Source organism: Gorilla gorilla, chromosome 12 (assembly GCF_029281585.2).
Source record: "Gorilla gorilla gorilla isolate KB3781 chromosome 12, NHGRI_mGorGor1-v2.1_pri, whole genome shotgun sequence".
NCBI lineage: Eukaryota > Metazoa > Chordata > Mammalia > Primates > Hominidae > Gorilla > Gorilla gorilla.
Window position 1 is genome coordinate 37,555,112 of NC_073236.2, and position 22,809 is coordinate 37,577,920.

Sequence of the window (22,809 nt, forward strand, 5' to 3'; positions counted from 1 at the left end):
AACTTCCAAGGTTGTGTGAAATTAGCATGATACTACTGTTCCAAGAAGTGAAGCTATATGGTTATCAGTTCTATCCAACTATTGGTTATTCTTGTTTCACCCTACTTATTATTCTATTTACTCCCAGAAACTCCACAAGCAAATAAATGACACTCTTTCTCATCCCTACCCCCAAAGCCAATTAATCGAACTCGATCGTCTAGCTTTACTGTTAAGCAGATTTTCAAATGAAATAGTCCCAAATCACTGGATTTCCAGTCATCTGGAAACCACTTTGAACTTCATTTGTTTATCCATGTTTTTAATGCAGCTCAGGTGTCTGTAGTCTGAGGCAGTAAGGAAAACAAGTGCTTCTGAGTCAAACACCTCTGGGGTAAAATCCTGGCTTGGTCATGCTGCCTACCTGGGTGAGCTCTCTCTGCCTTGGTTTCTTATCTATACAATGGGATATTCTAATGTTGTCTCCTTTCTGAGTTGCTATAAAGATTCGAAGAGCAGATTCATGTATAGGGTGATCCTATGTTTCAGCTTACACTTATTGTCCCTGCAGAATTGTTACACTATTACCCTTATTTTTATAAAGTATTTAATACAGAGCCTGGCACACAGTATTCAGTATTTGTTTTTTGTTTCTTTTTTTTGAGACAGAGTCTCTATTGTCCAGGCTGGAGTGCAGTGTTGTGATCTCGGGTCATTGCAACCTCTGCCTCCCCGGTTCAAGGGATTATCATGCCTCAGCTTCTTCCCAAGTAGCTGGGATTACAGGCATGCGCTACCATGCCCGACTAATTTTTCTATTTTTAGTAGAGATGGGGTTTCACCATGTTGGTCAGGTTGGTCTCGAACTCCTGACCTCAAGTGATCAGCCTTCCAAAGTGTTGGTATTACAGGTGTGAGGCACTGTGCCTGGTCAGTATTCAGTATTTGTTACCTCTTAATCATGATATACCAACACCTGCAGTATTCTAACTAAATCCTTGAAATCCCATGGAATCCTTATTTTTAAAGCAAGAATAGCCTTTTTTGACATAAAAAGGTGAGTGCCTGCCTGAATGTGAAAGTTTGGTCACCTGCCCATTATCTCCACATTCCCTGTCCCTTTGGCTATTTCAGTCATTTAAGAAGTTAAAAGTGGGGGTGGAATTCTCTGCGGTAGAACCTTGGAGGCAGAGGCTAACATATTTTACATGCTTTGGCAGGATCATGTGAGCACAGCTTTACTAAAATACACTCTGCCAACAGCAGAAGGCCCTCTGAGGTGAGCAGGTGGGACGAGGCTGGGAAGCTGTCACTTGACTTCTGCCAGCTACTCGGAATGTCAGATGAATCCCAGACTGCAGCCCCTGCGGTTTCCAAGGCCCCCATCACTGCACAGAAATACCAGGCTCACTCAGCGACAGGAGCCAGGCTTCCTCCTGTCGCTCCTCCCCAGCCTCCTCACAGCCTCAAGATGCAATTCTCTTGACAGTAGGGAGGGAGAGCAGATATTAAGGGATTTTAGGGAAATACCAGCCCTTTCTTCAGAAATGGGGTTTCTTCCTTAACATCTCTCCCGTTTCATGTGCCCTCTGTGCCAGGCCGCGTGTGGTGTCTCCAAGAGGCTCTGGAGCAGGCGGACCCAGTCGGAATCTTGGCTCTGTGGCTCATGACTGCAAACCCCTCCAGGAGCCAACTCACTTCTCTGAGACCTCGATTTTCTCTTCTGTAATACGAGATGTAATAATGTAATAATACATCTCATTGGATTGTTATGAGGATTAAATGAGACAACATGTCCAGTAGACTGCCTGGTACAAAATAGGCATCTAAGGCATGCGAAGTATCTTTATGGTCCCAGGCTGCCTGAGAAGGGGTCAGCATTAGAGGCATGTGGGTGCAAAGAGAACCTGCGATCTAGGGGTGGAAGGTGGGCGGGCTTCAGTGTGCAAATATGCAAGCTTGGCATTTAGGAGGTTTTACATCTCAACTAGAATCCAAGGAAGAGGGAGAACAAATCCAGCTGATGGTATTTCTGAAAGAAGACGCACAGCGAATGTATGTGTTCCAGCCATCCTTTGTAGTATCCTGCATTCCTTCATTTATTCATACTGTACTTGCTTACTGAATAAGTACTACGTTCTCAATGCTAGAAACACTTCAACACAAGAGCATGAAGATTCATTAAAGATAACATTGGGAGGAAGCACAGGCAGTCTGTTAATGTCAGGCAATATTTATTGATTGCTTGCTGCAGTCAATAAATATGGTAATACCAGCCACACTCTCCCACAGCCCGGGCGACTCCTCAGAAAAACGTTGGCATCTGTTAAAGCCACAGTGAGTATGGAGTAGCTGAAGTTCCTTAACTCATGTCTCTGTGGACTGAAGAGCTCATTGCAAAAGGGTCAAACTCGCTTCCAGAGACTGTTCCCCACCTTAATCATAACTGAAGTAAACCATTGCTTAAGTGGTCTAACTGGAGTCACTGAAAACTTCCCTTCTCCCATGACATATATTCCAAATGCCTACTTGTTGAACCTGTGAATGGGTCCTAAAATATTCTGGGTTGTCAGTTCTTTGGGTTAAAACTTTCCTAGGTCCTACTGGAATGCTCTCGGATTCTCCAAGGGGAATACTTCAGGGGGCCATATATTCTAGTCGCCTCTTGGCAGCGTGCACCAGAGGAAAGGCCTGTGTAGGAAGACACTCACTGGCTGAGCTCTTTCAGCCTCAGTTTCCTCATCTGTAAATTGAGGAAAGACGAGCCCACCTTTCAGAGCTACTGGGAGGACTGAAGAGATCATTTACACAAAGTGACTAGGCAAGGGCTAGAAACATGGCAGGGCCCAGTGCACGCCATTTCCTTCTCCTTCCTCACTCCTTTGGCACAAAGCATCTCAGAAGTTGGTCAGTAACCTCTATTGTGTTTTGTGAACAGCGGCTGACAGAAGTGAACATGTGCAATTGTGACCTGCATTTAAAGATGAGGAATAGAAAATGTCAGAGTAATGGTAGGTGATGTTTGTGACACTTTTGCTTCAGTACCTTCACAAAGGATACGGTATAAAATGTACTTCTGACTGTGTAGGTTATAGTCATAAAGTTTTGAGGTGGGTATATGCCCCCAAAACTTAAGAACAGGGGCTCAAAGAGATAATGTAAACCCATGTTCCTGGCAGCCTTATTCACAATGGCCAAAAGGTGGAGCCAACCCAAGGGTCCACTGACAGATAAATGGATAAACAAAATGTGGTCTGTACATATAATGGAATATTATTCAGCCTTAAAAAGGAAGAAAATTCTGACACATGCTGCAACATGGATGAACCCTGTGGACATTACAGTTTGGAAAATAAGCCAGACACACAAGGACAAATACTGTATGATTCCACTTGTATGAGGTCCCCAGAGTAGTCAAATGTAAAGAGACAGCAATGGTGATTACCAGAAATGGGGAGGAGCAGGCAACAGGGAGTTATTGTTTAATGGGTACAGAGTTTCAGTTTGGGAAGATAAAAAGAGTTCTAAGGAGAGGGTGGTGATGGCCGCTTAACATGTAAATGTATTAATCCTTGATACCACTGAACTGCACACTTGAAAATGGTTAAGATGGTACCTTTTATGTTATGTGTATTCTGCCAGAGTTAATTTTTTTTTTTTTTTGAGACAGAGTCTCGCTCTGTCGCTAGGCTGCAGTGCAGTGGCACAAACTCGGCTCACTGCAACCTCTGACTCCCTGGTTCAAGCGATTCTCCTGCCTCAGCCTCCCGAGTAGCTGGGATTACAGGCACGTGCCACCACGCTCAGCTCATTTTTGTATTTTTAGTACAGATGGGGTTTCACCCTGTTGGCCAGGTTGGTCTCAATCTCCTGACCTCATGATCCGCCCGCCTCGGCCTCACAAAGTGCTAGGATTACAGACAATTAAAATTTTAAAAAATTAAATTAAAAAATATTTGAGGAACCTTGACCTAGATAACCCCCCGAGGAAAGGTACATTTGGAAGGAGCCTGGGTGTAGAAGACAAAGGGTGGGCCCTGGGCAATTAAACAGGAGACAGGGGAATATAGACTCCCTATTTTTTTTTTTTTTTTCTAGAGAGAGTCTTGTTCTGTTGCTCTGGCTAGAGTGGCAATGGTGTGACCTCAGCTCACTGCAGCCTCTACCTCGCAGGTTCAAGCCATTCTCCTGCCTCAGCCTCCTGAGTAGCTGGGATTACAGGCACCTGCTACCATGCCTGGCTAATTTTCTTGTATTTTTAGTAGAGACGGGGTTTCACCATGTTGGCGAGGCTGGTCTTGAACTCCTGACCTCAGGTGATCTGCCTGCCTCAGCCTCCAAAGTGCTGGGATTACAGGGGTGAGCCACCATGCCCAGCCAGACTCCCTAATTTTATAAACTCTCTTTTATGACCTCTGGGACCCCGGACCTTCCAATGTCGTGCCAGAACACAGAAAATGGGGTTTGCAGTCTTTTTCTATGATGGTATCATTTCCAACAGACATTCCTGTGTTTTAGTGTTTTATTCTGAGAGCAAAACAAATACAACAGCAATGCCTAATCGCCCTCTCAGGTGAAACTGACCTTTCCTCCTCACCTCTTCTCCTTCAGTAACTCTCCCCAGCCCAAAGCTGACTCCTTGGTAGGCAAAGGCTGGTCAGTCTTCCTTCCTTATTCATTGAATAAGCCATGCCCCTTTGCAGGCCTCCAGTCTAATTTGTGATTCTAACTAATGAGGTGGGGTCTGAGGAACTTGAAGAGGCCCTTTCTATTTTATTTTTTATTCTTGGTTTCCAATAGTTGGAGAAACAGGATCTGGCCAACTTTCTCTAGACAAAGGCTGTATGCTAGGTTTTTCATTTTCTTAGCTGAAATGATTGTGGCAAATCACTTAAACAGATACAAAAAGGAGGTCTCTGTGGACAGACACCTCATAGACTAAAAGATCAGCCACAGTTCATCATTTTAAACATGTATTGCTAGAGCCAAAATAAGTATCAGGAAGGTTTCAAGTTTCTCTGGAAAAAAAATCTTTTGGTAACAATTCTCAAATCGACCTTGATCTCTCAACTTGCAGACACTACTCTATGATTAGTTTGTGTAAACTTATTGTTAAATGCACTTGCATAAATGATAGATTTCTTTATATGTTTAGCACACAATTGTTCCTCTGTATTTTTTCCCTCCATATTTAATGTTTTCTAAGATAGTGCTACAATGAGCTAATTAAAAAATTTTAATGAATATTATATCAATGCAGGGACACTGACATGAACATGTTGCACTTTGCATGTTTCTATATGACTCCAAGTTGCACATTATGTACCTGAAAGAGCCTCTGGGCATCATCCAGACCTGCTCCACCAATCTGTGGTGCTCACGTCTTCCAAGACATTTTGAAATAGAAGTCAGTGGTGGAGGTGAATTCTTCAGCCTCCTGCAGGACCTGCATCCTTCACTCTGGGGAGAGGTAAAGCCACATGCTTCTTGCTGATGGTCCTACTCTCGGAGAAGGTCCTGTCCTTGGAGAAGAGCTCACTCTGGCTGGCATCTCTGGAGTAGACCACTCAGTCTTTCTCCTCCTCAGCCCTAGCTTCATGAGATCTTTTAAAACTTTCTATTAATTTTTGTTTTTACCACCCTTAACATCTTCTTAGTTTTCCACTTTTTAGTTTTAAAAAAGAAGAGAAAAATTCTAGTAAAGCTCTGATCAGTACCAACTGCAGACATGAGGCTGTTTTATAGCTTTTATAAGTTATGAATATTGTTATAACAGGAGGAACAATGATTTATTTAGTGCCTATTACGAAACAGGCACTTTCCATATATTAATTCCAACTAATATATTAATTTTTGAAGAAGGAACATTTCATGGGTCTGAGCTCATAATAGTTATAAGACTTATAATGCGGTCTGAGCTTATAACAGTTTCCAAGTCTTTTACTGTACACCTGGCTGGATCATTTTCCTTCTGCCTCATTTTGTTTATTTTTTTCTCCGAGGAGTTCAACGCTCTGTGTTTATTTCTGATTTATGTAGGTCATTTCAAATCTTTTTTTTGAGATGGAGTGTCACTGTGTCACCCAGGCTGGAGTGCAGTGGTGTGATTTCGGCTCATTGCAAGCTCCGCCTCCCGGGTTCACGCCGTTCTTCTGCCTCAGCCTCCCGAGTAGCTGGGACTACAGGCACATGCCACCATGCCCGGCTAATTTTTTTGTATTTTTAGTAGAGACAGGGTTTCACCGTGTTAGCCAGGATGGTCTCAATCTCCTGACCTCGTGATCCGCCTGCCTCGGCCTCCCAAAGTGCTGGGATTACAGGCGTGAGCCACTGCACCCAGCCTCAAATCTTCATTTATTCTTTAGGGCTACAGTTACTTTGTACAACTGAGGGTTATCTACAAATGTAGAAGGGTATGCTCTTGGGATCTGTCTACAAGCCTGTGTAATTGACCCTTGACTTGAGAGTGGATTTTCAGTGGTGGTAAATGTGGATTGAGCAAGCACAGTGATCCTGCCAAATTGTGGCCTTCACAGAATCTTGGAAATCTTCATCTGCTCATTATTCCTAGAATTTTTCTAGTACAGGCAACAGTCTAGCAGGATGTTGACCTACTGCTTTTCAGGCATTATTTCAATTACTTGATCTTCTTGAGATGGTTATTGTCTCTAGAGAAACAATATAAGAGCTCTGGGACAGTAGCAGAATGGCACAGTGGTTAAGAGCTTGGCTTCTAGGATCTGAATCCTGGGTTCAAATCTTGGCTTTGCCACTTTAAGTTAATAAACGCAAGGACATTAATTCGCCTCTTTCTACTGGTAAAACAGGAGTACTACTGGATTGCTGTAAGGGTTAGAGAGGATAAAACATGTCAAGTGCCAAGAGTTGTACCTTGTTAAGGTAAGTGTTCAAAACAGGTTAATTATTATCAGGTAAAAAAGCTGTCACATAACTATATATATAGGCTGGGTGTGGTGGCTCATGTCTGTAATCCCAGCACTTTGGGAGGCCAAGGTGGGCGGATCACTAGATCAGGAGTTCGAGACCAGCCTGGCCAACATGGTGAAACCCCATCTCTACTAAAAATACAAAAATTATCTGGGCGTTGTGGTGCTCGCCTGTAATCACAGCTACTTGGGGGGCCGAGGCAGGAGAATCGTTTGAACCCAGGAGGCGGAGGCTGCAGTGAGCTGAGATCACACCATTGCACTTCAGCCTGGGTGACAGAGTGAGACTCCGTCTCAAAAAAAAAAAAAAAAAAAAAAAAATATATATATATATATATATCCCATCATGGCAACTCCCAATCAATCCCCAGCCTCTCACAACAACCCCTGTTGCCTGTTTTCTTGAACTTCACATAAAGCAAATTTTACAGTATACACTCTTATGTGTCTGGCTTCTTTCATTTAACATAAGCTTCTGTGATTGATCCATGCTATAGCGTGAGCAGTTTGTTGCTATTTGATTAGAAGTATTCCATTGTATGAATATACCACAACTGTTTATTCACGAGTTGATGGACATTGGGGTTCAGTTTTGCACAATTATGAATCAAGTAGCTACGAATATTCTTGCATGAATCTTTTTAATGAATACGTTTTTCATTTTTCCTGTACTAATGCCTACAAATGCAATGGCTAGGTCATGCAATAAATGTGTGTTCATTTATAAGAAACAAACAGTTTTCAAAAATTGTTAGGCCATTTTACACTCCTACTAGCAATGCATGAGAGTTTAAATTGCTCCATACGCTTACCATGATTTAGTGGTATCGGTCTTTTTAATTTGAGCCATTCTAGTGGGTGTATACTGGTATCTCATTGTGGCTTTAATTTGTATTTCCCTAAAATAAACGTTATTAGTGAAAAGCACCTTTTCATCTGCTTATTGGTCAATTTGTGTATCTTCTTTTGTCTGTTCAAAGCTTTTGTCCATTTAAGAAATTTATAATTTTGTCATTGAATTGTCAGAATATCTTATATATTCTAGACACAAATTATTTGTCAGATACATGTATTGCAAATATATTCTCCCGGTTCGCAGCCTGACTTTTCATTTTGATGAGCAGTTATCTTTAAATTTTGATGAAGTCTAATCCATTAGAACTTTCTTTCATGTTGTGTGGTTTTGTGACCTCTCTAAGACATCTCTGTCTGTTCCTAGTTGTAAAGATACTGTCTTCTGTTTTCCTCTAGAAACTTTGTTGTTTTAGCGTTTATATTGAGATCTGTGCTCCATCTCAATTGTGTGTGGTATGAGATTCATTTTTCCCCTGAGAAGTTGCTCTGGCATTATTTGTTGAAAAGACCCGGCTTTCCCCACTGGACTGCTTTGGTGCCTTTGAGGAAAATCAAATTACCATATCCGTGTGGATCCACTTCTAGACTATTTTTTCTTTGATTTATTTGTCTGCCCTTATATCAGTGCCACACTGTCTTAAATTACTTTAGTTTTACAGTTAAGTCTTGAAGTCAGGTACTGTAAGGCCTCCAACTTTGTTGTTCTTAAAGATTGTTTTGGCTACCTCTTTTGGTTTTCTATAAAGATTTTAGAATCTGTAAAACCGTTTTCTGTAAAAATGTCCTGCAGGTCTTTTGATCAAGATTGTGTTGAATCTATAGATCAGGATGAGAAAAATCGAGATGTCAACACTATCAAGTTTTCCAATTCATGAAAATCTCTCCATTTAGTTAGGTTTTAAATTTCTCTCAAAAATGTTTTGTAATTTTCATTATACAAGTCTTACACGTCTTTGGCTACATTTATTCAGTTTTTATGTTTTTTATGTCAGTTTAAATGGAATTGCTTTTTAAATCTCATTTTCCAATTGTTTATTGTTGATAAATGGAAACACAATAGATTTTTGGTTATTGACCTTTATAAGTTTACTTACTGATTCTAGTAGTTGTTTAGTAGTAGTCCTTAGATTCTTAGGACTTTGTCCATAAACAGTAATTATTTTCAATCTTTATGTCTACTACTTCCTTTCCTTGCCTTATTGCCTGACCAAAACCTCCAGGACAATGTTGAATAGAGGTGATAAGGGTAGATATCATTGCTGTATTCCTGATCTTAGGAAGGAGTGCTTGGAAATTCACTATTGAATATGATGTTAACAGTAGGTTTTTCAATTTTTTTTTTTTTCAGAAGGAGTCTCACTCTGTTGGCCAGGCTGGACTGCAGTGGCGCGATCTCAGCTCACTGCAAGCTCCGCCTCCCGGGTTCATGCCATTCTCCTGCCTCAGCCTCCCGAGTAGCTGGGACTACAGGTGCCTGCCACCATGCCCGGCTAATTTTTTGTATTTTTAGTAGAGATGGGTTTTCACCGTGTTAAGCCAGGATGGTCTTGATCTCCTGACCTGATGATCCACCCGCCTTGGCCTCCCAAAGTGCTGGGATTACAGGCATGAGCCAACGCGCCCGGCCTTTTTTTTTTTTTTTTTTTCCTGATGGCCATCATTAGAATAAATAAGTTTCCTTCTAGTCCTAGTTGGCTGGGAGTGTTTTTTTTTTCTTTTTAAATCATGAATGGATGCTCCATTTTGCCAGAAGCTTTTTCTGCATCTATTTAGATGACCATGTGGTTTTTCTCCCTTATTCTTTCGTATAGTGGAATACATTAAGTGATTTTCTAATGGTAAACCAACCATGCACTCCTGTGATAAATCCTGCTTAGTCATAGTGAATTACATTATTTTCATGCGTCACTGAATCAGATATGCTAATATGTTGTGAATAATTTTTGCATCAGTGTTTGTGCAAACATTGATGGGATATTGTATGATATTTTTCTTTTCTTATCAAGTTTATGTCAGGTTTTGGTATCAGGGTTGTACTGACCTTATACAATAAATTGGGTAGTTTTCCTTCTCCCTTTATTTTCTGAAAGTTTTTATAAGAGTGTTAGTTCATTTGTTGGTGTTCCATTGATATAAATATATCTTAAAGTTTTCATAGAATTTACCAGTGACCTTTTGAGTATTATAAAATGTCCTTTTTTGCCTCTTATACTCTTTGTCTTGAAGTCTATGTGGTAGATTAATATGGTCACGAATCAGCTTTCTTATGCTTATTATTTACATAGTTTATCTTTTCTGTCTTCTGGCTTCAACCTACTTGTGTTTTATTTAAAGTACATATTGGCCGGGCACGGTGGCTCACGCCTTAATCCCAGCACTTTGTGAGGCCGAGGAGGGTGGATCACAAGGTCAGGAGATGGAGACCACGGTGAAACCCCATCTCTACCAAAAATACAAAAAATTAGCTGGGCATGGTGGCGGGCGCCTGTAGTCCCAGCTACTCAGGAGGCTGAGGCAGGAGAATGGCGTGAACCCGGGAGGCGGAGCTTGCAGTGAGCTGAGATTGCACCAATGCACTCCAGCCTGGGTGACAGAGCGAGACTCCGTATCAAAAATAAATAAATAAATAAATAAACAAACAAATAAATAAAGTACGTATCATGTAGACCGCAGGCAGTCTTAATTTTGTAGCTGGTCTGACAATCTTTTCCTTTTAATTGGAGTTTTTTCAGTCCATGCCATAGTTTGGATATGGTTTGTCTGTCTCCATCAAATCTCATGTTGGAATTTGATCCCCAGTGTGGTGGTATTGGGAGCTGGGGCCCAGAGGGTGGTGTTTGGGTCATGGGCATGGATGCCTCATAAACAGATTAATGTCCTCCCTGAAGGTGAGTGAGTTCTCACTCTTGAGATAATAAATTAGCTCTAGAGGAGATGAAAGAGTTCCTGGAAGAGTAGGTTGTTATAAAGCCAGACCATCTCTTAGGTTTCCCTCTTCGCACCTGCCCATTTCCCCTTTGCCCTTCTCTATCATGTTTTGATGCAGCATAGACGTCCTCACCAGAAGCCAAGCAGATGCTGGTGCCCTGCTTCCCATACAGCCTGCAGAACCGCGAGCTAAGGATGCCTCTTTTCTTCATAAACCACCCAGGCTCAGGTATTCTGTAATAGCAACACTAAATGGACTATGACAGTCCATTTGTATTTAATGCAGTTACTAATATGACTGGGTTCAGGCTTACTATTTTTCAATTTGTTTTCTATTGATACCTTCTGTTTTTCATTTCTGGTCTTTCTTTCCTGCCATCTTTTATGTTAATCCATTTTTTAGTATTTTATTTTAATTCCTACAATGACTTCTTAGCTCTGCTGCTTTTGGATATTTGTTTTTAGTGGTTTCTCTGGGTATTATACCACACATCTTTATCTTATCCCCAGTCTATTTAGATTCAATGTCATATCACTTCACATAAAATGTAAAAACTTTGCAGTTGTGTAGAATTCCACTTGCCTTCCCTTATTGTTTGTGCTATTTTGTTATATATTTTACATCTGCATACATCACAAATCCCACAAAATAATATTTTGATTCTTTCATTAATTAAAAAAAGATTTACCCATATATTTATTATTTCCTATAAATATTTTCTTCTTGTAGGTTTGAGCTTCCATCTCATATTATTACCCTGTGGCCTGACAAATTTTCTTTGTCAATTTATTGTAGTGTAGGCCTACTGGAAATGAATTCTCTCATATTTTGTACATCCCAACGTGTCTTTATTTTACTGTCAATTCTGAAGGATATTTTTGCTTATTTAGAATTCTGGGTTGGGTGCAGTGGCTCATGCCTGTAACCCCAGCACTTTGGGAGGCCAAGGTGGGCGGATCATGAGATCAGGAGATTGAGATCATCCTGGCCAACATGGTGAAATTCTGTCTCTACTAAAAATACAAAAATTAGCTGGGCGTGGTGGCACGCACCTGTAGTCCCTGCTACTCAGGAAGCTGAGGCAGGACAATCGCTTGAACCTGGGAGGCAGACGTTGCAGTGAGCTGAGATAGCACCACTACACTCCAGCCTGGGGACAGAGTGAGACTCTGTCTCAAAGAAAAATGAAAAAAAAAAAAAGAATTCTGGCTTGACAGTTCTTCCTTTTTCTCTTTTGTCTTTCAGCACCTTAAAGATGCCTTTGCACTGTATTACATATTTGTGATGAGAATTCTTCAGTTAATTGTATCTGTGTTCCCCTGTGTATAAGATATTATTTTTCTCTGGCTGTCTTAAAGATTTTCTTTTTCTGTTTAGTTTTCCATAATGTTCCACGGTGTAGTTTTATTTGTGTTTATCTTGCTTGCAGCTTGCTGAGCTTCTTGAATCTATAAATTAATGTTTTCATCCAATTTGGGAAGTTTTCAGCTATTATTCCTTCAGATATTTTTTCAGGTCTATTTTGTCTCTCCTCTCCTCCTGGCATCACAATGCATGTATATCAGACTACTTGATATTATCCTACAATTCACTGAGGCTCTGTTGATTGTTTTTTAATCTTTATTCTGTTTTTCACATTGAACAATTCTTACTGATATGAGTTTAAGTTTACTGATTATTTTTTCATTTCTATGCTTCATTTATTTCAAATGTTACATTTTTCAGTTCCAGAGTTTTCATTTGGTTATTCTTATTGGTTTCCATTATCCTGCTGAGATTCTCCTTCTTTTCAGTCATGATGACTATGTTTTCCTTTACATCCTTGGACATATTATAGTAGTTGCTTTATAATTCTTGTCTGAAAATTCTAATATCTAGGTCACCTCAAGATCTATTACAGTGGCTATTTTTTCTCTTGATTATGGGTCACATTTTCCCACTCATATGTCTTTTAAGTTTTGGTTAGATAATGAACACTGTAAATTTTGTTTTAGAGATTCCAAACTCTCTTCTTTTAAACAATGTTGATTGTTTTTTGTTCTATCAGGCAATAAAATCTCTAGCTGATTAGCTTGAGCTTTTGGATACTTAGTGTTATACTTTGTTAGGAAGGATCTGTTTTGGTTTTGCCCTTAATGTGTTACGGTGACTCCTTTACACTGAAAGCACATCCCCCTTCTGGGGTTTCAATAGAAAATCTGAGGCATTTACCAAGCCCCTCTAACTTGGGTGGGATTCAGATTCTGAACTTTGTAGGCAGTAGCTGTAGGCAGTAGGCAGCAGCTGAAAAGAGTCTCTGCTCAGCATTTTTGGCTTTCTAGTTATTGTTTTCCACTACGCTCATTGGCATATTCCCCACACATATGCAGTTTAGGGGTTATTCAAGGATTGATGGAAATTTATATACAGAATGGAGGGCTCTCTTCTTTATGGCTCTTTTCTTTCTGTGACTTACTCAATTCCCAGCCACTCTGGCAGCCCTAAACTCTATCCCCTGACACCTCAAGCCATTACAGCTGTGGCTTTCTCCTTGAGTTCTAATTGTTCTTTGTGGACTGGGGCATGCCCTCATGGGAGAAGCTATATAAACGTAGTTCTCACTCTTTCAAGGATCAAATGACCCTCTTTCAAGGATCAAATTTCCTACATTCTCTGCCTTCTTTTAGTTAGACTATGAATAGTTTTTTTAACAAAAGTATTTTGTCCAGAGTTTGTAACAGCTATCTGCAGGAGAGTTAGTCTAAGATAGGTTCTTCCATCATTAATATAACTGGAAGTCTGTCACAGACATTTTAATTTGTGCTTTTGTGTGTGCGCACATGTTAAGATTAAATCGCTCCTTTCATTGCCCTGAATGCTCATAGGATCACTAAATAATATATATTGAAGGATTACTCAGGTGTTGTCCAGGCTGTGTCATACTGCCAAGCATTGACCATCTGAAACCAATCATGATCGATCTCCTGTTTTTAAAGGAGGCCATGAAGAAAGATGCTTCCTTAGGAAATAAGCTCTTCTGTTTGGAGACTCCCAACCTTGTATTACAATTTAAGTCCATATAATGGCTTTAGTGACTCAGGGTCATAGAGTTATACAGACAGAAGGATGTATAGGCCTTACTGAAGCCACACTGGTTCCACCACACCATGAATATGAGAGAGGCATCTTTCCCAGTGCCCCATGCTTGCTAGCCCTGTTTTCTTTGCTCTGCTCCACTCCTGCAGCTGCCATGGAGCCTATTATGTTTCATGTTTTACTTAGGCTGTCTGCCCTTTTCCCATTTTCAGAAATCTGTGTACCCCTGGTTCTGTTTACCTGACTTCTGAATCACTCTGATTACTCTGCCCCTTAATGTTACAGGCCAAACTACTTCTTCCCAAAATTTATATGTTGAAATCCTAACTTTCAGTGCCTCAGAATGTGACTTTATTTAGAGACAGGGTCTTTACAGAGGTAATCAAGTTAAAATGAGGTCATTAGGGTGGGCCCTAATCCAATATGACTGCTGACTATATAAACAGACACAGAGATAGACATGCACAGAGAGACGATGACGTGAGGACACGTCGGGAGTAGACGGTCACCTACAAGCGAAGGAGAGAGGCCGGGGATAACTCCTCTCTTTACATCTCCCAGAAGCAACCAACCCTGCTGACACCCTGACTGGGACTTCCAGCCTCCAGAACCATGAGAAAATAAATTTCTGTTACTTTCGCCACCTACTTGCTGGTACTTTGCTCTGGCATCCCTACCAGATCAGTATGCTTACCGCTTAACAAATCCTCTGCTCCCAATTTTCCTACTTGATTGTGACTCATGGCTTTAGTTTGTCTCTTGAGACCCACACCCCCTCTTGGTATGGAAAATGGGCAAAAATCAGAAGGTTTATGCTCTAACTCCTCACTTCAGTGGAATGACCTTTCTTTTTTTTTTTTTTTTTTGAGACACAGTCTCATGCTGTTGCCCAGGCTGGAGTGCAGTGGTGCAATCTTGGCTCACTGCAACCTTCGCCTCCTAGGTTCAAGCAATTCTCCTGCCTCAGCCTCCCCAGTAGCTGGGATTACAGGCGCATGCCACCACACTCAGCTAATTTTTGTATTTTTAGTAGAGGTGGGGTTTCGCCATGTTGGCCAGGCTGGTTTCAAACTTCTGACTTCAGGTGATCCACCCACCTGGGCCTCCCAAAGTGCTGGGATTACAAGTGTGAGACACCGCACCTGGCCTGGAGTGACCTTTCTGATCCTCAGATTCCTTATCCATAATATGGGGATATTGTTTCTATCCTACCTACCTAAAAAAGCTCAGATAGATGCTGCACATAAGAATGTAAAATACTACACAAATCAAAGGCATCCTGAATCTCACTGTTTATCCATAATGTACTGTACCTCATACCCAATTATAACAGAACCTCTGTTAGAGGTCTCTTGAGTGGTTTCAAGTTCAGAATTCTCCATTCATAGGAGAGATGCTTGCAACCTGTTATTTCTAGTTTAAGAGGCAGGTGCCTAAGAAACCGTTTGGCTCAAAGAGGCAGGAATATGGGGTGATGCTTCAAGCTCCCATTGTTTTTATATTTCCAGAGGGTTTAAAACTAATTCCTCAGACAACTTACCTATTTTTTTTCTTTTTTTTTTCTGAGATGGAATCTCCCTCTGTCGCCCAGGCTGGAGTGCAGTGGTGCGATCTCTGCTCACTGCAACCTCCGCCTCCCAGGTTCAAGTGATTCTCCTGACTCAGCCACCTGAGTAGCTGAGATTACAGGCACCCACCACCACGCCCAGCTAATTTTTTTTTGTATTTTTAGTAGAGATGGGTTTTCAGCATGTTGGTCAGGCTAGTTTCGAACTCCTGACCTCGTGATCCGCCCCCCCTTGGCCTCCCAAAGTGCTGGGATTACAGGTGTGAGCCACCGTGCCTGGGCAACTTACCTATTTTCATAGATGTTATAAGAAATAAGGTACAGAGTAAAGCAAACCAGTGCTTTTAGGCAATAAACTTTTTATTTTTTTATTTATTATTTTTGAGACAGTCTTACTTCGTCACCCAGGCTGGAGCACAGTGGCATGATCTTGGGTTTAAGCTATTCTTGTGCCTCAGCCTCCCGCGTAGCTGGGATTACAGGTGTCTGCCACCACACCCAGCTAATTTTTGTATTTTTAGTAGAGACGAGGTTTTGCCATTTTGGCCAGACTGGTCTCAAATTCCTGGTCTCAAGTGATCCGCCTGCCTCGGCCTCCCAAAGTGTTGGGATTACAAGCGTGAGCCACTGAGCCTGGCTGGGAATGGACATTTTAGAAATACATAAGGGAAGGAGAACTTTAGAAGCACATCCAACTGCCTTAACCAAATGGGTGCCTACTGAATGTGATTTTTAACTATGTAAAATTAAATGTAGGATGCTAGTCACTTTCCAACATACTTTGTATATTCTTTGTCAGTCTTTAAAATAATTTCATTATTGAGAATTTGAAAAAATTGTTTCTACAATTAAAACTTTTATACAATAATTTATTAAAAAATACAACTTCCCCCAAATAGCTTACATTCTGGTTGCATGAATTTTTATGCAGTTTCTACTGTTACTCAAAAGAACTGAATTTTCAATGATTCTACCCTTTTCAGTTCTCTAGAATGCCTCCAGATGGCATTAAAAGCCTTTCCCATTATATTTTACAACACAAAAAAATTAAAAATTAGTAACATTTTAACCATTTAAGACCAGTCACATTCATTATAACATCTGAAAGCAGGACAATGGAACTATTTAAACTTTTAGGGAAGTATCTTAAGAAAGACAAACATATAATCATATCTCTTATGAAATACACAGCTCTCCCATTCAAGCCAAAGGATCTTTCTAGACAAAGAAACAGATTTTGGACAAAATAAGACACTCAGTATTTTACCACAAACTGATTTCCAATCAACAGCACTTAAAAAATGCTGTTTTTTAAAATCCTGATCCCCATATAGATAAATTCACAAAGCCTATCTTATAATAAGAAAACACATGCCACTGCTCATAAGTGATAAAAATAAAGATTTTTAAGGAGCAAACCTGTTATTGACTCTTATGGAACTAAAATAAAGTCACTTGTTAGCTCATGAATTTTTTAATTTAAATGTTGGTATATCAATTTGGCATCAAATTAATCAGTAAAAATATATTTGGATTCCTTGAATATTGAGAAGAAACAGACAAAACATAGAGTGAGGAGCACATGTTTTATAAGGGCCTTTTCTTATGTTTTTAAAACTGCTTTTGTTAATTCAAAAAAAAAACTCTTGACATTCCAGAGATATCGATAATTGTGCTTTTCACATAATTCCAAGGTGAGGTTGCAGATGGCAAGCTTCTGAAATGACCTTGTTACTGCACAGCTGTGTGGGACAGCATACCTCCCAGTTTAAGTGTGAAAAGTTCTGCAATTCTTAAGATGATGCTGAAAGTCTCCAACCAAATCCCCCCAGCATACATGCTCAAATCTCATTACATTTCTACTTCATAAAGAGAAGCATTTGCATTTTTCAAGATTCCTCTTACTCTGCTAAAGCATAAAAAAGACCTCAAACGCATCTGCACCCAAAGCATTTAGAAAGACATTATCATGAGAAAAGAGAACCATGGGCTTCCTTCCATCATCATTATTACTATTACAAGATACTTGCATTATCTCATTTTATGAGGCATATTTAAGAACAGGCATCTCTGATAGAAAAATGAAAGAAACTTACGATGTATTCGATGTGCCATTGTCTGGACTCTCTGGCTCTGCATCACCTTTCTCTTAAAAAGGAAGCAGAAAAAAATACCGACATATGAGTCTTACAGTCTTTAAGATTTAAGAGAGATTAAATATATTTCCATGCTCCTATTAACAATCTTTCAAAATGTGTAGCAGGAGGCTTTTAAAACATCTTTTATTGTCTGAGAACCGGATTTGCAAAATAATTTCTTTTCTGCAGTGCAACTGCCCAGGCACAAATCTGTGAGTAGGTACTGAGGAGCTATTTGCAAACAACCAGAGGCTTGGAGTGGAGACTTTGCCAGGAGATGAATATCTTACAGATGGAACCTGTTTCCTTCCACTTCACTTTACAGAAAATTTCAGGAAATAAATCCATTGGCATTCTATATCCAAGGCACTTTGAACTTTGATTGCTTCTGCTAACATAAGCCAAACCAGGTCAGGCTGAATCAGAACTTGGAGGAAAGAATTTTTTTTTTTTTTTTGAGGTAGAGTCTCACCCTGTCACCCAGGCTGGAGTGCAGTGGCACAATCTCGGCTCACTGCAACCTCCACCTCCCGGGTTCAAGCAATTCTCCAGTCTCAGCCTCCCAAGTAGCTGGGACTACAGGTGCCTGCCACCACATCTAATTTTTGTATTTTTTGTAGAGACGGGGTTTCACCATGTTGGCCAGGCTGGTCTCAAACTCCTGACCTCAAGTGATCTGCCCACCTCGGCCTCTCAAAGTGTTGGAATTACAGGCGTGAACCACCACGTCCGGCCAGGAGGAGAGAATTTTTACTGAACACTGAGGTTGCACTGTAGGTCCCAAGATCCCCCTATTTTATACCCCATAGAGAGCCCTGGTGGCAGGTTTTGGGGCCCCTAGCTTAAAGCAGAATGAGATGTAAACCAGAAATCCTTTCTGACCATCTGAAAGGCTAGTTAAGGAAATGCTTCTGTGGGCTGTGATCATTGAGGAATTAACGAGTTGTATGTAGTTGGGGGAGCTTGGAATCAGTTCACTTCTTGTAGTTTGCAGTAGGCTTAATGTAATTCCTAATCCTTAATCAATTGGTGGTTTGAACCATGCATCCTCATTCTGTAAGGAGTTTCTTTGTATTTCCTTGAGGCTTGGAGATGGAAGAAGTCACTGATAACTGAGAGTGTGGGCTCATCTGTTTCCTGATGGTTGTGCAGAGCCAATACACCCCAGAGAAGGCTGTGAGTTGCAAGAAATAGGACTGTGGTAGTAACTTGGTTTGCTATGCTCTTTCAAGTCAGGCCTGGAGATCTCTAGAATCCCTTGGTCTACTGCTCAGGTCCTTGGGCCCACACATTGTACCATACCCCTTTTGTTAGCTGTCAACATTAGCTTGTCGTCACCTAGTCCCAGGAATGACTCCCTAAATTACATAATGAACATATCCCAAAGGTATTGCCCAAACTGAACTCAAAAGCAAACTTTATATGTCCTTCTCTTTTTCTTATAGGAATAAACAGTTGTGAGAAAAAGAAGACACAGTTTCTACAGTTCGTACATCTATCTCAGACATTTATCCAGTGCCAGAACAGCTATGAGGGACTTTGGCTAAAAGCTGGTCAGATGAGGGGGAAAAAAAAAAGCCACAAAATCTATTTTAACTGCCTTGATAACAAACATTGATTAGGCAGGGCCTTAATACATACAAAACCATGTTGGAATAAAGGCTAAAGCAGCAAATTAATAAATTTGCTTTAAAGCTCATTCTTGTACATTTTCTTTTGTCTTCCAGGCAAGGTCTGTGGTGCACTCATTTAGGAGGCAAATAAGGCCTGTTCAACTTGCTTCAGTGCTGGAAAATAATTTAGTACTTTGCAGAAACATTTTTTCCATGGACTAACCACAATCCCTCTTGTAATCCTAAAATAGAGAGTTATAACACCTGCATTATATAAGACAAAACTAAATGGAAGTATATTTTTTTTTCTCAAATATATGGATCCCTTCCCCCAACCTGCTTTAATTTGGTGAAACTGGTTACTTTCCCCAGTCTCTAGCCTGCAGTAGTTACCACATTCCATCTTAATGAAGAATGTAAAACAGCAGGCTTGGAAGCAGCAGGCAATGGTAAAATTCCCAAACAATTTATGTCAGAAAACAGGAAATTGAAAATAAAAACGAAGGCATTGTTTGGATGTTTGAAGAAATATGTTTTGCCTTGACCAATAATGCTGCCCAAGTCTTCAGCATGGGGACAGATGCGCAGCTGATTATCTTTGCTCTTAGCAGCACTTATGTTGTGGCAACAGGGCAAACAGAATAGGTTCTGGCAAATAGGAAGTATATAGTGGGGCCAAACAGGACATGGTGAACAGTCTGAGAGGGAGCGTTCTCAGCAAATTTAGTGCTGATAATGAATTTGCCTTTCTGGGGGGAAAAGTAAGCTGGTCAGGAACGAGATGGGATTAAAACTATTTTTGTCCTTCAGAAAGAATAAAACACAAAGCTTCCCCCACCATCTTGAAATTTTAGGTGATGAAATTTCTGAAGTTAACTTGAAATGTTTAAGTGTATACACCACTGAGAATTATGGTCTCTTTATTAGGACCCAAGGGAAAATGATGAATGTAATGGAACATTCTAGAACATTAGTACAAATTTTTTTTTTTTTTAGTTGGGTGCGCAGGAGATGTTTCCCACCCCGCTCCCTGCCCGCCCCACCATCCAAAGACAGCTGTCTCCAGGGTCCTCCTGTTTGTGTCAGCTGTTTTCATGCTGGATATTTCATGATGGACCAATGTTTCACACTGGTCTCTTTGGGAGGGAATCTGCATTGGTCATTAATAAGCTGGGTGCAGGGAAGCCATTTTACATGCGGAAATACAATTACAGAGAGGAAGAGGGGAAAAAATGAGCCACGGAAAGAACTATATATGCAAATATATATGCATATATGTAAATATATGTAAAATCTATGTATCTATGTGTATTATACACTTTCAATTTGACAGTCCATATTTGTCTGGCTGGGCCTTCCACATTGCCTAACATACAATAGGTGCTCAGTATGTGTCTTCTGTTCTGATGCCCTGTCACTAATACAGAATTCCATGCTGCAGTGGGAAAAGATGCTTAAGGTACCCCGCCAGTGAGATGAAATATACAGTTTGAGATATGAAACAGCTTGCTGACTCCAATAGTCACTTAAAAAATTATAACAGTTACCTTTTTAACACAATGTACACAGGACTTCTATGTTGGGTGCTCTTGTGAGCATAAAGATAAATAATGTGGAATTCATGCTCTTTAAACATTTAAATGGACTGCACTGCTGGAGTATCTTACTTTCCATCAATAGTGTCATATAGGAACTAAATATGTTTTTTGAAAAGGAAATCAAAATAATCCTGCATTAAATTGAATTCTGCACAGGGAAGTTTTGCTATACTGCAACTTTTTTTTTTTTTTTTTGAGACAGGGTCTCACTCTGTCGCCCAGGCTGGAGTGCAGTGGTGCACTCTCTTCACTGCAACCTCTGCCTCCTGGGTTCAAAGCGATTCTCCTGCCTCAGCCTCCCGAGTAGCTGGGACTACAGGTGCCTGCCACCATGCCCGGCTAATGTTTTTATTTTTAGTAGAGACGAGGTTTCACCATATTGGCCAGGCTGGTCTCCAACTCCTGACCTTGTGATCTGCCTGCCTTAGCCTCCCAAAGTGCTGAGATTACAGGTGTGAGCCACCATGCTCGGCCATATACTGCCACATTTCTACACAGTTATATCAAAAGCAATCCATGTTTATGGTTTTAAAAAAATGAACAGAAAAGAAAAGGTAATGACTTTGCTTGCTTTTATTTTAAATTCTGTCAGCCCTTGAACGATTAGTCTAAGTGATGTATTTTTCTTTGCTTGAGATGGAGTCCCAGTCTGTTGCCCAGACTGGAGTGCAGTGGTGCAATCTTGGCTTACTGCAGTCTCTGCCTCCCGGGTAATCTCAAGTGATTCTCCTGCCTCAGCCTCCTGAGTAGCTGGGATTGCAGCTGCATGCCACCACACCAGGCTAATTTTTATATTTTTAGTAGAGATGGGGTTTCACCATGTTGGCCAGGCTGCTCTCGAAATCCTGGCCTCAAGTAATCCGCCCTCCTTGGCTTCCCAAAGTGCTGGGATTACAGGTGTAAGCTACCGTGCCCAGCCAATGCGTTTTTATTTCTAGATGTACCAGCTTTAGACAGTGCCTAATGATTTCTGATATGAAAGACAAGAGGCAAGGTATTTAATATTCTCCCCTCCCTTATAATTTTTATTAGTTCTGTTATTATTTTTAGTGCCTCTAGTGGGCATTTGTAACTTTAAATATATTTAATCTTATTTCTCTTGATTAATCACCTTCTGACAGTATCTTTTCTTTCATAGCATGTAAAATGAGGAAACTCACCCATCTATCCTTCCCTCCCACCTCCCCGCTCACAGCTATGTCTTTCCTTTTATATCACTAAGATTTAAAATATTCATACTCTGTTCAGTAATTATTGAGTCATCCTCCTTAATACTAATTTAGTTAATAATTTAATTTTTGGTCTTGCCTATAGGTCAAGTAAAAAATCATAAACCAATAATGAGAATTTGCAATATTGTGACAATATAAACATTAGTCACTAAAGAAGAAAGCAGCTTGAGTAGACCTGAACAGGAGGGAATGTCACTAAGGTAGAATGAGTGCAAATGTTCTCGACACTTATGTCAAATGAATTCTCATTGTTATGTTCTACCACGTCTCAGGTATGTCTCAAGTTAAGGTTATGTTCTCCCTAAAATACTGTTAAATAGAGCACGCATTTAGTGAACACAAAATGTATATTTACACGAAATGTATATAGACACTTTCAAAGCATTAAAATGAATGAACTGTGAAAACACCTTCCAGGCCAGGGATGGAACATCATCGAAAGTGCCTTCACTGGCTCCCATCTCTTCCCACCCTTCCCACCAGCTATTGGTAAAAGAATTGTGGCTGGGCACAGTGGCTCACGCCTGTAATCCCAGCACTTTGGGAGGCTGAGGCAGGCAGATCACCAGGTCAGGAGATTGAGACCATCCTGACTAACATGGTGAAACCCCGTCTCTACTAATAATACAAAAAAATTAGCCAGGTGTGGTGGTGGGCACCTGTAGTCCTAGCTACTCGGGAGGCTGAGGCAGGAGAATGGCATGAACCTGGAGCTTGCAGTGAGCCGAGATTGTGCCACTGCACTCCAGCCTGGGCGACAGAGCGAGACTCCGTCTCAAAAAAAAAAAAAAAAAAAAAAAAGAATTGTGTGTTAATCATTCTCTTTGTTTTCTGGAGAGTTTTTTTTTCTTTTTAACCACCTATGTATGTATTATA

The 22,809-nt window shown here is 40.6% G+C and overlaps 1 protein-coding gene across 10 annotated transcripts in view; it reads right to left on the reverse strand.

Moving 5' to 3' along the window:
* Positions 1 to 22,809, reverse strand: part of AFF3 (ALF transcription elongation factor 3) — a 569,022-nt gene that overhangs the window by 165,713 nt on the left and 380,500 nt on the right. For all 10 annotated transcript variants that reach the window (XM_063695620.1, XM_063695617.1, XM_063695621.1 and 7 more), the window contains one exon: positions 17,449 to 17,500. In XM_063695620.1, coding sequence (XP_063551690.1) covers positions 17,449 to 17,500 — 52 coding nt within the window. The remainder of the gene's footprint in view (positions 1 to 17,448; positions 17,501 to 22,809) is intronic.